The sequence below is a fragment of the Oncorhynchus mykiss genome, chromosome 16, assembly GCF_013265735.2.
Source record: "Oncorhynchus mykiss isolate Arlee chromosome 16, USDA_OmykA_1.1, whole genome shotgun sequence".
Classification (NCBI taxonomy): Eukaryota; Metazoa; Chordata; class Actinopteri; order Salmoniformes; family Salmonidae; genus Oncorhynchus; species Oncorhynchus mykiss.
Window position 1 is genome coordinate 46,243,794 of NC_048580.1, and position 16,491 is coordinate 46,260,284.

The 16,491-nt window shown below is 40.6% G+C and overlaps 1 protein-coding gene across 3 annotated transcripts; it reads left to right on the forward strand.

Annotated features, from left to right (window-relative positions):
- The first annotated feature begins 122 nt into the window (after nucleotides 1-122).
- On the forward strand, nucleotides 123-12,444 carry LOC110492737 (ras-related protein Rap-1b). 3 transcript variants are annotated; one of them, XM_036945811.1, is made up of 9 exons: nucleotides 313-467; nucleotides 4,936-5,082; nucleotides 9,007-9,095; nucleotides 10,206-10,274; nucleotides 10,359-10,415; nucleotides 10,509-10,649; nucleotides 11,090-11,233; nucleotides 11,406-11,521; nucleotides 11,706-12,444. In XM_036945811.1, the coding sequence occupies exons 3-8, from the start codon at nucleotides 9,039-9,041 to the stop codon at nucleotides 11,490-11,492; spliced, it is 555 nt and encodes a 184-aa protein (XP_036801706.1). In that variant the 5' UTR covers nucleotides 313-467; nucleotides 4,936-5,082; nucleotides 9,007-9,038; the 3' UTR covers nucleotides 11,493-11,521; nucleotides 11,706-12,444. The 3 variants fall into 3 exon arrangements, with proteins under 3 accessions (XP_036801707.1, XP_036801706.1, XP_021422871.1); XM_036945812.1 differs by lacking the exon at nucleotides 4,936-5,082 and having other exon boundaries at nucleotides 123-467; XM_021567196.2 differs by lacking the exons at nucleotides 4,936-5,082; nucleotides 9,007-9,095 and having other exon boundaries at nucleotides 379-467.
- Nucleotides 12,445-16,491: the final 4,047 nt, after the last annotated feature.

A 16,491-nucleotide genomic window follows, 5' to 3' on the forward strand; every position in this document is an offset into this window, starting at 1 on the left:
TGTGTGTTTGGCTTGAAGTTGAAGACCCTTGCTTTTTCCTTGCATCTGTTTGAGATGGCTTATTTCTGGGACTTCAAGTGGAAAGTATGCTTTCTAATTGCATACACGACTACAGTATTCTGCATGCCCACATTATCCAAACAAATTTTGTATGGCAGTAGGCCTACTTTATAGTTTTTGTCAGTCCTCAAGTTTATAACGCGAAGACTATGGAAATAAAATTGTAATATCTTATTTAATAACATTTGCACTTTCAGTGAGTGCATGGTTGCCATGATACTCAGATGAGCCATTATGGTTTTATGGACTACAACATTGTGAATCGTCAGGCTCCCTTGAAACTACAGTAGCTAGTGTGCACCGTCCGTTGCCATTTATGGTGGGAGAGGTTAGCTAGCTAGGGATTGACGTTTCCGGAGGTTCATTGAAGTCAGCTATCTAGTGAGGTGGCGGGGAGACAAAACACGGTGAGTAACGATTATCTCTGGTCATAGCAACAGTTTGGGGATAATCAATACTCGAACATGTATATAGGTCGTGAAAATGTTAGAAACGTGTCGGATGGCCAAGTAGGACAGCTAACGTTCAGGCCGGATAGAACGTCTAAGGGAGGCTAACGTTAGCGAAGCAGCTAGCTAACACAACAAGCCGAAGGGAGTTGTCTGTAGCTAGTTCACACCAGTGGTTCACACGCCTTAGTTAGCTAGCCGTGTTGACTAGTTGAACATTAATTGACTAACTATTAAGAATTTAGCCAGGCACTACCCGGTTGGCTCGCCTAGCTACATTAGTTGTTAACTATAACTTTGAATCGGACCGGGGGGACGTTAGCTTAGCTAGCAAACTTCGCCATCTAACTTGACTGGCTAGGTACAGCTGATCCCTTCCTCTGAGTTTTAACGTTACACTGAAACGTTCTTTTGTCGAAGTGATTTCAGACACTGCAAGTTATGTTTCCTATTATTTAGCTTGTTAGCCAACTAGTCGGGGTTTCCCAAACTCAGTGCACGTTCTGGTTTTTGACCTAAGTACAGTAGAAACGTTACACAGCTGATTCAAATAATCAACGAATCATCACGTTTTGATCATTTGAATCCGCATTGTAGTGTTGGGGCAAAAATCTAAACGTGGGATCCCGAGGACCTCAGAGTTGTTTCCCCAGCTGATCTAGATGGATAGATTGAGGGGCGGCAGGTAGCCTAGTGGTTAGAGCGTTGGCCCAGTTACTGAAAGGTTGCTGGATAAATCCCAGAGCTGTTAACACTTTTCCTAGGCCGTCATTGTAAATACGAATTTGTTCTTAACTGACTTGCCTAGTTAACTAGTTGCTAAATGCAACCTTTATTTATGTAAATAAGGGTGGCTGGTGTTGTCTTTTGAGAATGTAAGATTGTAAGATTTGACACGTGATTTGACATTCAGGAGCACACCCATGTGCAATAAAAGCAATATCCCATCAGGTGTTCCTTTTGTATGCATTCAAGTCAGGATTTTTAGACCATATCTGTCAAGTTTAAGAGTGTAGCCCAATATGTCCTCTTAAAGGAACAAAACTGTACCGTTGCTCCTTTAGGTCCAACTAAGGTCCTTGCATGTTATTTTCATTGCCAAATTACTCCATCTAAACGTGAATCGATTCTCAAATGCAAAATACACACTTACTGTACACTGTTTTACCGGCTTCATTACGGTTGGATCAAACTTCTAGTGGCCCCCTTCTGTTACGCAAAGGTGATTTGACCTAGATGGGCGTCTGGGGAAGGTACTTGTGCTGTTTTAAAGCTAATTCTATGTATTTTGACATGGCTTAGGCCTATGACCACGTTAGATGAATTCAGAATGCTTTGAACATTAAACGAACACTCAAAATTCGATGACTTTGAAATGTAAAGTATGCTCATATTTTTGTCACTCTTTTTAGGTCGTTTGACAATTTATACAGACAGTACATACTAGAGGTCGACCGATTATGATTTTTCAACGCCGATACAGATTATTGGAGGGGGAAAAAAAGCCAATACCGATTAATCGGCCGATTTAAAAAAAAATAAATAATAAAAAGTAAATTAAATTTAAAAAAAAAAATATATATATATATATATATGTATGTATATATATATATATATGTATATATGTATGTATGTATATGTATGTATGTATATATATATATATATATATATATATATATACACCGACATCAATGCAGCGTTACCCATCACTCCACAAAAGCCGCGTCCCTTGCAGAGCAAGGGGAACAACCACTCCAAGTCTCAGAGCGAGTGACGTTTGAAACGCTACTAGCGCGCTAACTAGCTAGCCATTTCACATCGGTTACACCAGCCTAATCTCGGGAGTTGATAGGCTTGAAGTCATAAACAGCTCAATGCTTGAAGCACAGCGACGAGCTGCTGGCAAAATGCACGAAATTGCTGTTTGAATGAATGCTTACAAGCCTGCTGGTGCTTACCATCGCTCAGTCAGACTGCTCTATCAAATATCAAATCATAGACTTAATTATAACATAATAACACACAGAAATACGAGCCTTAGGTCATTAATATGGTCGAATCCAAAAACTATCATCTCGAAAACAAGACATTTGATCTTTCAGTGAAATACGGAACCGTTCCGTATTTTATCTAACGGGTGGCATCCATAAGTCTAAATATTGCTGTTACATTGCACAACCTTCAATGTTATGTCATAATTACGTAAAATTCTGACAAATTAGGCGGCCCAAACTGTTGCATATACACTGACTCTGCGTGCAATGAACGCAAGAGAAGTGACACAATTTCACCTGGCTAATATTGCCTGCTAACCTGGATTTATTTTAGCAAAATATGCAGGTTTAAAAATATTTACTTCTGTGTATTGATTTTAAGAAAGGCATTGATGATTATGGTTAGGCGCTTTTGTTAAATCATCCCCCGTTTGGCGAAGTTCGCTGTCTTTGTACGGAATAAATAGTCTTCAGAGTTCGCAACAAGCCAGGTTAGCAGGCAATATTAACTAAATATGCAGGTTTAAAAATATATACTTGTGTATTGATTTTAAGAAAGGCATTGATGTTTATGGTTAGGTACACATTGGAGCAAGACAGTCCTTTTTTGTGAATACGCACCGCATCGATTATATGCAACGCAGGACACGCTAGATAAACTAGTAATATCATCAACCATGTGTAGTTAACTAGTGATTGATTGATTGTTTTCTGCTAGTTTAATGCTAGCTAGCAACTTACCTTGGCTTCTTACTGCATTCGCGTAACAGGCAGTCTCCTCGTGGAGTGCAATGTAATCAGGTGGTTAAAGCGTTGGACTAGTTAACTGTAAGGTTGCAAGATTGAATCCCCGAGCTGACAAGGTAAAAATCTGTCATTCTGCCCCTGGACAAAGCAGTTAACCCACCGTTCGTAGGCTGTCATTGAAAATAAGAATGTGTTCTTAACTGACTTGCCTAGTTAAATAAAGGATAAATAAAGGTGTAAAAAAAAAAAACTGCCAAATCGGTGTCCAAAAATACAAATTTCCGATTGTTATGAAAACTTGAAATCGGCCCTAATTAATCATCCATTCCGATTAATCGGTCGACCTCTAGTACATACATATTTTGCCTTGCCCATTCACCCTCTGAATGGCACACATACACAATCCATCTCAAGGCTTAAAAATCCTTCTTTAACCTGTCTCCTCCCCTTCTTCTACACTAATTGAAGTGAATTTAACAAGTGACATCAATAAGGGATCATAGCATTCACCTGGTCAGTCTGTCATGGAAAGAGCAGGAGTTCGTAATATTTTGTACATTCAGTGTACACGTACAGTAGTTCAACTAGCTAGTTCATTACATTTTCCAGTAGCTTGGTGGTAGTTGAACTAAATAAAAATCTAGGTACAGTTTTCAGTAGTTAATTACTTTTATGCCGTGTAGCTAGGCTAACTACTGGAACTACACAACTTTTTAAAATGTACTTTTTCGTTATCGGACTTGCCTAATTCTCACTTGAAGCTGTTTTGGGGTTTAATTAATAGGCTAAATTCCATTAATCCGTTACACATTCTGTTAACATATGACCCCAAAGTGATTTGTTCTTGCAATTTGTAGTCTGACAATACAGATTTACTGATGACACATTTTCACAACGTAGTTTGGATGAACTACCTCATCAAAGTAACTTTTGTTAGGTAAACTATAGTTTTCTTAAGAGTAGCTTTAGTCTAGTGTAACTTCTTCCAATCTGAAGCTTCCCCAACACAGCACGGTAGCATGCACACAATAATGTGATTATTGTGGATAGTCAGGTTAATGTAATAGTCCCGTTTACATGACAGACACATGAAATCAGGCTACTGATGGGACTTTTGATCAATGTAGGAAATACCCAATCAAAATAAACAGTCTACCACTGACTTATTTTTGAGAAGACTTTTTGATTTCTGAGTTCTGACGAAAAGTTTGTATGTGAAAAATATTTACAAGATGATGCATACGTTCAGTTTTTCAGAACTCACTTCACTCGCACATAAGAGGGATGCTTGCGCTACCACACACTGGCAAATGCGCAAATCAAATATCCAGCTGGAGCGATGATTAAGCTGTTACCATGTCCTAATCATTTGAAAGATTGCTCAGAAAACCAGGTGTTTTAATCGGCGTATGATTACCTCGATTATGACATTACGCCAATTTAGATAAGCAGAGTAAGGTGTTTACGTGACTGACGCCATACTCGGCATTCTGTCATAATCAGTTTAATATTGTTTACATGCGGTGTGCATGTAAACATACTCACTGATGAGTAGATGATTCAGGCTAATGTACACCTACTGTTTGGCAATGTGTGTCCCACTCCCAACTCTGTCAAAGTGCAGGCCTAAGATTATTCACAAAAAGTTAAATGCAATTTATATATTTCTTCTGTCTTTTTCCTAGTTTTGTGGGGATTCTTTGGAGTAGCCTAGCTCCTTTGGCTCCCAACACAGCATCCACACCTGCCCACAGATGTCAGTGTGTCCTGGGAACTGCTAGCCTTCCCTCACTAGATGTAGTGGGGAGTTGTCCTTTCCAGCCTTGAGCACAGTAGGTTATGTCCTTAGAGTGGGTGTTTTTGCTATAAAATGAGTTTCAGTGCAGAAACTAGGCTATTCTATGCTGACTGGGAACGCACCACTCACAGGCTTATGTTAAGAGAATACTGGTTCTGAACCCTCACTGACTTATAACATTTCAAGATGCTGTGCAGTGGGCATGGTGGATTTGCCAAATTCTTGTCAACATGGAGACACTCACCATATCAGCTGTGTTTTGCAGGAATACTGACATTGGAATTGACCATGTGAAGTTCTACAGGCATTTGCAGTGATCTACTAAAGTATTGGGGACAGGGAAACTTTGTTGTTATTTGGGCTCTTGTTCTTCAGCGCTTTAGATTTGAAATGGTACAATGACTGAGGTTAAATTGCAGACAAATATACAACCAAACTTCTATTTTTGGTGTAAATGGAATGTTATACAGTAGAAGGGTCCAGACACATTTTTTGTGATGACATGTATGATATTTGTGCGTCTAACTTTCTCCCAAACTTTCATACTTATTCACGATTCATTCAGGATTATCTGTAATAATGGTAGCATCCACATGAAGGTAGATGTGTTTAGAAACCTATTCTAGTCACAATAAAAGTGACTCCAAAATGACACTACATTATTTATCATTCGTTTCTATTGGGCACAAAATAATCTGAAACACAACCAAAACAAACAGAAAATGCATTCAACAAATTGAGTCAAGCTTGATGTAGTCATTCTGTTCTATGAATATGGGGCCAAATACTTAACTTTTTACTACTTTACTACTTTCTTACTAATAAACATACAGTGGGGAGAACAAGTATTTGATACACTGCTGATTTTGCAGGTTTTCCTACTTACAAAGCATGTAGAGGTCTGTAATTTTTATCATAGGTGCACTTCAACTGAGACGGAATCTAAAACAAAAATCCAGAAAATCACATTGTATGATTTAAGTAATTAATTAGCATTTTATTGCATGACATATCAGAAAAGCAGAACTAAATATTTGGTACAGAAACCTTTGTTTGCAATTACAGAGATTATACGTTTCCTGTAGTTCTTGACCAGGTTTGCACACACTGCAGCAGGGATTTTGGCCCACTCCTCCATACAGACCATCTCCAGATCCTTCAGGTTTCGGGGCTGTTGCTGGGCAATACAGACTTTCAGCTCCCTCCAAAGATTATCTATTGGGTTTAGGTCTGGAGACTGGCTAGGCCTCTATAGGACCTTGAGATGCTTCTTACCAAGCCACTCCTTAGTTGCCCTGGCTGTGTGTTTCGAGTCGTTGTCATGCTGGAAGACCCAGCCACGACCCATCTTCAATGCTTGTACTGAGGGAAGGAGGTTGTTGGTCAAGATCTCACGATACATGGCCCCATCCATCCTCCCCTCAATACGGTGCAGTCGTCCTGTCCCTTTTGCAGAAAAGCATCCCCAAAGAATGTTTCCACCTCCATGCTTCACGGTTGGAATGGTGTTCTTGGGGTTGTACTCATCCTTCTTCCTCCAAACATGGCGAGTGGAGTTCAGACCAAAAAGCTCTATTTTTGTCTCATCAGACCACATGACCATCTCCCATTCCTCCTCTGGATCATCCAGATGGTCATTGGAAAACTTCAGACGGGCCTGGACATGCGCTGGCTTGAGCAGGGGGACCTTGCGAGCGCTGCAGGATTTTGATCCATGACGGCGTAGCGTGTTACTAATGGGTTTCTTTGAGACTGTGGTCCCAGCTCTCTTCAGGTCATTGACCAGGTCCTGCCGTGTAGTTCTAGGCTGATCCCTCACCTTCCTCATGAGCATTGATGCCCCATGAGGTGAGAGCTTGCAGACCGAGGGTGATTGACCGTCATCTTGAACTTCTTCCATTTTCTAATAATTGCGCCAACAGTTGTTGCCTTCTCACCAAGCTGCTTGCCTATTGTCCTGTAGCCCATCCCAGCCTTGTGCAGGTCTACAATTTTAGCCCTGATGTCCTTACACAGCTCTCTGGTCTTGGCCGTTGTGGAGAGGTTGGAGTCTGATTGAGTGTGTGGACAGGTGTCTCTTATACAGGTAACGAGTTCAAACAGGTGCAGTTAATAAAGGTAATGAGTGGAGAACAGGAAGGCTTCTTAAAGAAAAACAAACAGGTCTGTGAGAGCCGGAATTCTTACTGGTTGGTAGGTGATCAAATACTTATATCATGCAATAAAAAGCAAATTAATTACTTAAAAATCATACAATGTGATTTTCTGGATTTTTGTTTTAGATTCCGTCTATCACAGTTGAAGTGTACCTATGATAAGAATTACAGACCTCTACATGCTTTGTAAGTAGGAAAACCTGCAAAATCAGCAGTGTATCAAATACTTGTTCTCCCCACTGTATAAGTGAATTTATCCCAACACTTTTGGTCCCCTAAAATGCGGGGACTATGTACAATTTCTAAACAGTTCACCTGATATGGATGAAAATACCTTCAAATTAAAGCTGACAGTCTGCACTTTAACCTCCTTGTCCATTGTATCATTTCAAATCCAAAGTGCTGGAGTACAGAGCCAAAACATCAACAAATGTGTGACTGTCCCAATACTTTTGGAGCTCACTGTATTTGCTTAAGCGCTATTCCAGATGTTTCACCTGTAATCAGTCAACTAAAGGCCATCAGATAAAAGTGAAATGTCTTTCTGAAACCTTTGTGACACATACTTTGTTTCGTATTCTTACTGCAGCTGTAGGTTTAACTTCTGCTTCTAAAAATGGGCTAATATCAGAAACAAACACAGAAGTGTCCTTTCTTGGTCTGGTCACTATTTAAGAAGCGCAATTGTCATTCTCTTACTATGATCTCTGTTCTGTTTTTTCTATATGCACATAATTTTCACAGAGGAAGGGGTGTATCGCAATGGCCTGAGGATTGAATGGACCTTTGTAACATACCGCCCAACTCTCATGCTGCTGCCGCTTGGAATTTGTTAGGTTTGCATAGCTAGATAATGATAGTGGGTTTGGATTATTTCTCTGCACAGCACATAAAATGTATTTTCTCATGGAAGAGTTTTTGCCTATGCCTGTTAGTAATTCCTATTGGACATAAAGAGGCATTGAATCTTTTCCTCCAATAAATCAATGACAACACGTTGAAGCGATCCCACTTATTTTCAACGTGGTCCCGTTGGAATACAGACAAAATAAAACAATAACAAAGGTGTCATGGGGATAATATTCTGTAGAGAAAAGTTTATCTTGGCAGGTGCCTCACGTTTCCATGGCTTGCTCCAAGACAGAACAGGAAACGATTACGGGATAGCTTTGTAATATCAAGTCATAAAAACTGATGAGTTTTTTTATAATGTTGTGCTATTTTAACAAGCCTTACTTCTCACCTTGCCAAGCTGATAGAGGCAGTGACGCCTCACCCCACATGGCCTTCTCCTATGCATGCTAATTAGATGAAGCTATTTGTGGCACTATGGCTATTGCCTACCGTCTCCATAGAGACTGAGCTTTTTGACAATTAGCATCAGTTCACTGTCACTCAAGTGTTATAGGGCGTCATTTTATAATGGGGAAATAAATCTCTGGGTCATCTTGGCTCTATTTGTTTTCTTCTTTTGAAAAGAAGGCCTTGTCATGCCGGCAGATGTACCTGGATAGTGAGTCAGAAAGAGAGCTCCTTCTTTTGGCAGAGGGGAGTTTCAGTTTCTGAATATGTATTGTCAAAGGGGATTACCGCGACAAAGCAGTTATGTTTAGGCTTGGCTATGTATAACTAAAGTAGTTAGATAATGGACAAGCCAAGGGAACCGCCCACAATGTGGCGTCTAGAGCTGATGAAAACCGAAGGGAATTATTGGCTTCTCCTCATGTGTGGCCTGCAATGTGTAAAATTATATAAATAAGTAGGCCTAACCAATGTTCTCTCTCTTGTCTCATCTCTTGCAGACTTTTGTGCCGTCGAGTGAAGTAACCCCACCATGCGTGAATACAAGCTAGTGGTTTTAGGCTCAGGAGGTGTAGGCAAATCTGCACTGGTTAGTAGTAAAGGTTTCTGTTTTGAGTCATTCTGGGTGCATTGAGTGCAGGGCTTTAAAGTGTGACCATTTTGGTCGCATATGCCCCTAAATATTTTGCTGTGTGACTTGGAATTTCAATTTGTGAGCACCAGTGTGCACCTAGAACAAAAAATCAGCCAGATAATAATTGTTGTAATGATTAAGCTGCCCTAGAGAAAAAAAACAGCTCGTCTGTAGCCCAAACCGTTGAAAAGTTGTGACCATATTACCGGCACTACGTTTTTTTTCCCCCTTCTATTGCGCATTGGCGCTGCAGCTGGATGCATCTTCATTGGCGGGCCATATTTTCCATTCATAAACCATGTCGCGGGCCATATTTTCCATTCATAAACCATGTCGCGGGCCATATTTTCCATTCATAAACCATGTCGCGGGCCATATTTTCCATTCATAAACCATGTTGCGGGCCATATTTTCCATTCATAAACCATGTCGCGGGCCATATTTTCCATTCATAAACCATGTCGCGGGCCATATTTTCCATTCATAAACCATGTCGCGGGCCATATTTTCCATTCATAAACCATGTCGCGGGCCATATTTTCCATTCATAAACCATGTCGCGGGCCATATTTTCCATTCATAAACCATGTTGTGGGCCGTTAACAACTTGTTCAGTCATGTTACCGCATTATGCAGCTCATTAGGAAACTGTTTTTTTTTCACAATGTTAGCTAACCTAATATTCCACAAATTACTTTGTCATTTCAATGACAGGTATTTGTATCCACATTTTAACTTTTATAATAAACAGATGTTGTACCCTGGAAACAGATTAGTTTCCTGGGCACAACATGTGCTTCAAAAATATTGACAAGTCATATAGGCCCAATGAACGCTGTATCTAAATCAATTTAAAAAATCTTATTTTCTGGTGTCTTATTTTCCAGAAAATACGATTTAGGTACAGCCTTTATTGGGCCAATATGACTTATTTTTGAAGCACATGTTGTGCTACCAATGAAAGTGTTTCATTTAGAGCCCTGATTGAGTGGCTGTTTTGATTTGGAGAATGTACGAGTCACTCTCTACATTCATGTTCTCCTCCCCTTGCCTTTTCTCTTCCAGACTGTCCAATTTGTACAGGGTATTTTTGTGGAAAAATATGACCCCACAATAGAAGACTCCTACAGAAAGGTAAGCTGCCCTATAGTTACCAACTTTTCAATTGCCACCACTGATGTCAAAATGCTACTAAACGTTACTCCCTCTCTCCCACAGCAAGTTGAAGTGGATGGGCAGCAGTGCATGCTTGAAATCCTTGACACAGCTGGAACAGTAGGTAGAATGTGTCCATGTTAGCCATGGTGACAGATTTTAACAGTAAATATGACCAGTATGTCATGGAGTCTTTCCTCTGCTGTTCTACAGGAGCAGTTCACAGCGATGAGGGACTTGTACATGAAGAACGGTCAAGGCTTCGCTCTTGTATACTCCATCACGGCGCAGTCCACATTTAATGATCTACAGGACCTTCGGGAACAGATCCTGAGAGTAAAGGACACTGAGGATGTGAGTATTGTAGCTTATCAGGGCTCAGTCACTGTCATTGACGTGCTTCCAACACTTGGGCCTCGTTGTCAATGCATTTATTACAGCTGCTATGAAATCTATGATACGTTTATGATTTATATGCAATTTTAATGGTGTTTTAAATGAAAGAGTGTGTTGGCTCTTAACTTGTAATCCTACTGCTCTGAGAGCCATAGGTTCTCTCAAAGGGTATTCTCTGTGCGGGAAGAGCATAGCAATAACAAAGTAGAAATGTCATGAGAGATGTTTGCCAGTTTCAGTTTAGCTCTAATTTCTGCCACATGCAGAGTTTGTACAGTATTGATTTGTTGTCACGTTATGGAGACTTATATGGCCTATATTTTTGCTTTGGAAAGCAACAGGGTAAAGAGCTATAGTCTCTCATTGTCTTCTATCTATTTCTCATTATTTTGTATCAGGTCCCCATGATCCTGGTGGGCAACAAGTGTGACCTGGAGGATGAGCGTGTGGTGGGCAAGGAGCAGGGTCAGAACTTGGCCAGACAGTGGAACAACTGTGCCTTTCTAGAGTCCTCAGCTAAATCAAAGATCAACGTTAATGAGGTAAGCCCCACCGCTTTCATTTCCAGTCACCTGAACTGAATGAATGTATGTTACGTCTCGGAGTTGACGAGAATTGCAATAAGAATATACATCTCATTAAGTAAACAAGTGTGATTATCTGGGGCTTACAACAGATGTATCTCTAACTACTGGCTCCTTTGGTCTGCTTTAGATTTTCTATGACCTGGTCAGACAGATCAATAGGAAAACACCGATAGAAAGGAAGAAGGAAAAGAAGTCAAATTGCACACTGCTCTGAAGCTCCCCCTTACAGCAGCTCTGAGCCAAGTGAGTGGGCTAAGATGGGATCCAATGGGTGATATGGAATCTGTGTCTAATGTTATCATCGTCCCATGAGTATGGCACCAGCTAATGTACTTGCATTGATATATTTGTTTTCTGTCAGAATAAACTGAAAAAAGGAATAAAAAAAGTACCTGTGGAGTTACATGTCCTCTGTCTCTTCTTGTAGGAAGCTGCAATACAATACTGGTGCCCAGTTGGAAGGTGCCAGCATTTCAAGCCCTTTCAATAACGAATGGAGATGTTTGACAATAGCAGAAAATTTAATTCTCTACTTCACCACTCTAATAATGGAGGATTCTTCATGGATACTCTTTGCTTTGTAATGGTTAAGAAATCCAGACCTTTTTCTCTCTTTTTAATTTTGTCAATGGGACCGCCTTGTGATGAAGAGTTTTCCCTTTCCCCTGTTTTATAAATTACAATTTATAACAAAGAAGACTACCAAGCAATTTATTGTGGATTTGGACAATTAGGTTGTTTGCAGATATTTTCATATCTTTGGCTCATTTCAAAATGTTTGCAAAATAAATCATGGTAAATATTGGCCCTTTTCATTACCTTACCCATCTGCACTAATTGTGTCAACAGTAATGCATCAACTTCCATGTTTTCTTTCTCCTATTACTTTTAAGAAGTTGTATTCATCAAATAACATATTTACTAAGTGACTGTTTTATTTGGGAAGCTGCAAGGCTTTCGTTTTTCCCATAATATATTCTTGTTTTGTTTTTTTGAATAATGAAGCTGTGGGAAGTGTGTTTTATAGAATAGGGGAAATAAGGAGACTTGATTTCTGTCTTGAGGTTGAAAATATGTTGTACTAAACCAACTCTATTGTGTCTTGTTACCTTGTCGCAAATGATTTTCCAGCTTTTATGAATGATAAAAAATGTACATTTTCATTATCTTTTGTCAATGCATTTTATTTTCTCTATACATGAATCAATATAATTTTTGCCTGTTGCAAGTCTCTAGTGTTTTGCGGGAACATTAAATGATTGTTGGCATAGAATTAGAATGAGACAGCTCGCCTTTCTGAAATACAGCCATTTCGCATCGTTACTGATGCGCCAACTGCTGCCTCCAATCGTCACAGTTCATCCTGTCTAATTCAGGCCCATTATTTTTAGCCTGATTTAGAGTTTCCTTTTTTTAAATGATATGATTTAAAAGCCTGATAACTTATCCTAGAAAATGACCGATGCAGCAGACAAGCTCGAGGTGTTCACATGCAGGAATTGGAGAAATTCAACAGCAGTGGCTCTTCATGAGATGTGGCCACAGCAAAAGGCCTACTACTTGGCTTATGAGGAACCACCCAAGCAGGTGCAGGGTGTGTGCCAGGCTTGCTGAGCGGAAAGGCAGACAAGTCACCTGTTATTGTTCTGCAACGGCAACAGGGTTCGCTTCCGCGGCTGTGTCACGAATGTCAGACCTAGCTGACTAAACTCAACTCCATGCTGAAGGAAGTTACTGATGAACTCCACCAATGGGGTTGAGCAGATTCCAGGCTTTGTGGAATTCAGCTCCCACTACATCAATTCGCCCAAGCTCAATACTTAAAAAATGTTTAATTATGAAATGCTTTACCTTGTACCTATGTTTGTCCTCTGTGGTGAATGCCTTTGTTAGCAGAAATCCATACTTTTTCAATAAACGTTAATCAAATACAACCCCCCCCAAACAAACGACCCGCTGTCGTGGGCTGCTCAGCTTGGCACTCTTATTGTCGCTTCAAAAGCAGCTAAATCTGTGGGAAGCTGCAAAGGAAATGGGGAAGAAGGGTGTTTAACCTGGCCACTGTGCCCAGGTTAATGAGGCCACATTGTTGACGAAAAAGGCCTCCAAATAAGTAAATTAATCCAATCAGCTGAATAATTATTCAGAACGGATAACTTTTTTCTCCATGTATATATTTCATATTAAACTGTGATTATATTTTCTCAAAATAGTAGAAACAAGTTTAAAGTTTTATTAGGACATCAACATTGATGGAGCAATTCCCATACCAGACAGTCAGGATGCTCTTGATTGTGCAGCGGTAGTATATGAGGAAGACCGTGCTTCTACACTTGCATTGTTTGCTGTTTGGGTTTTTATGCTGGGTTTCTGTACAGCACTTTGTGACATCAGCTGATGTAAGAAGGGCTTTATAAATACATTTGATTGATTGATTGATTGACCTGGGGCGACATGCCAAATTTCTTCAGCGGCCTTAGGAAGTAGAGACGCTGCTGTGCCTTCTTGGTGAGTGGTGGTGGTGTTGGTCCATGACAAGTTCTCTGTGATGTGGACTCCGAGGAACTTGTGACACTGCTGCAGTCCCGTTGATGTGGAATGGGGCATGTTCCCTCCTCGGCTTTCTGAAATCAACTATCAACTCCTTGGTTTGCTGATGTTGAGGGAAAGGTTGATTCAACAATGCCAGTTCTCTTACCTCCTCGCTATAGGCTGACTCGTTGTAGGTTAACAGGCCTACAATCGTTGTGTCATCAGCAAACTTGATGATGGGGTTGGTGTCGTGCAAAGCCACACAGTCGTGGGTGAAAAGGGAGTAGAGGACTTAGGACACACCCCTGGGGGGACCCTGTGTTAAGAGTGTTCACAATCCTCACAGCCTGTGGTCTGCCCGTTCAGAGGTTCAAGATCCAGTTGCAGAGGGATGTGTCCAGACCCAGGGCTTGGCAACAATAGTGTTGAATGCTGAACTGTAGTCAATGAACAGCATTCTCACATAGGTGTTTCTCTTGTGCAGATGTGTGATTTGGTTGTGGAGCCAATAAGAATCATTGGGATTGATTCTGCTGACATTAAATGCTGCAGTACGGGCTTTCAACATTGTACAGATATCTCTGTTTATCCAAGGTTTTTGGTTGGGGTTTGTAGGCAAATTGGAGTGGGTCCAGTGTCTCTAGCCTTGAAGTTCATTGAGTGCCGCCTTGGGGTTTGCTTGTAGCGGTATGTACACAGTTATGATAATAACACATTCATTCCCTCTGCATATAGTGGGTTCTGCATTTTAACATCAAGAAACTCCAGGCTGGGCGAACAGCAGTTGCAATGTTTTTAACTTTGATACACCAGGAATTGTTTGAGAAAACATGCCTCTCACCCTGATTTACCAGAATAGAAGATTCAAGTGTACGTAAGCCATGTCTCAGTAAAAAGAGACAGCATATCCTGATGTCCGTCTGCGATTGAATCACCCACGGACTGGTTTATAATAATATACTATTCTACCCTGAAGAGTTTGCGTGCATTGTTTCACACGATATGATTGTAAAAGTGACTTTGATTGAAATTAAGTTGCAGCAATGAGACGCTTTCAGAGCGGGGCAGAGAAAAGAAAAATAAAGATTTAATTTGAACAGAAAAATTACACATTTCTTTAGTAAAAAGACAGGTGCTGGTAATAATACTGCCATTGTTGTCGAAGCAGAGGACATGTACAGCATCAGATACATACACTGAGTGCACAAAACTTTAGGAACACTTACTCTTTCCTTGACATAGACTGACTAGGTGAATCCAAGTGACAGATAAAATTCCTTATTGATGTCACCTGTTAAATTCACTTCAATCAGTGTAGATGAAGTGGGGGAGACAGGTTAAAGAAGGATTTTTAAGCCTTGAACCAATTGAGACATGGTGTGCCATTCAGAGGGTGAATGGGAAAGCCACCTCTGCCTGGCCTCTGCCTGGGGCCTCCAAATCACTAAGTCTGCCCCTGCCACCAGTAGGTGTCAGTATAATTACAGACTGTACCAGGAGACATGGGCTCCCGAGTGGTGCAGTGGTCTAATGCACTACAGTCCCTGGTTTGAATCCAGGCTGTATCACATCAGGCCGTGATTGGGAGTCCCATAGGGTGGCGCACAATTGGTCCAGCGTCGTCCGGGTTAGGCCGGGGTAGGCCTTCATTGTAATTAAGAATTTGTTCTTAACCGACTTGCCTAGTTAAATAAAGGTTACATTTAAAAATATACATCATTAAATAGGGGCCTGCTTTTAGACAGGTTTGACAGGTCTATGTGTGTCACACCATCATAGTATGCCTTTCTTGGTATTTAATAGGTAGTCTATTAAGACATGTTTCCAGTACAGTATCTTTGTGGCACATGGATCATGTAGGCCTTAACTACACAGAGGAGCAACAATCTCCTTTACAGCAAATTAGGCCTACTCATATAAAGCAAAGTACTGAATGCACTTGCAAAATGACATTTTAACATCTGCTATGTTAGGTTTCCCCACCTGGCGGCGCACTGGTGATTTAATTTCGCCTCCCAAGTTTTCTGAGCCCCCCCACACATTTTTTTTTTCAATGGTCATTGTTGGACATAAAAGACAGTAAAAACACCAGGAACTCAGCTCCAAGTGATTTGAATTATTCCCGCTCATTCCCACTCATAATAGAGAGACAGGTGATCGTATATAAATATAAGCAAGGCTTGAAATTATTATATTTTAGTCAAACTAAACATTACATATGCAGTCTACAAATTATTTGTAATTATGTTCCGGGCCCCTGACCATCCGCTCAACATAAAATCGGCCCGGGGCTGAATCTAGTTGATGATCCGTGTGCTGTGTTGTCAAAACGGCCATCTCAGCACAGTTCGGTTCAGCACCGATGAAACGTCCAACTGTTTCATCATGGCTCCCCCTGCCAGTGCAAATGCAGTCTTAAAGAAAACCGCACAATCATTAATCGTATGATGATCTAGCGTGCTAACATTTTACTGTTAATTTTCTATCATATGGTAGAGCTAAATAAATCACATTTTTCGTCAGGATTTATTATGAAATATCGTTTTCGCTTTCCCACCTCCCCTCTCCTTTCCTCCCTCCCATTCTCCCCCACACACTCAGGCATTCACACATATACGCGACCCCTCCCCCCTTCCATCATTTTCTCATCTCCCTTGCCCACTCTCTTCTCTAAAACAAAC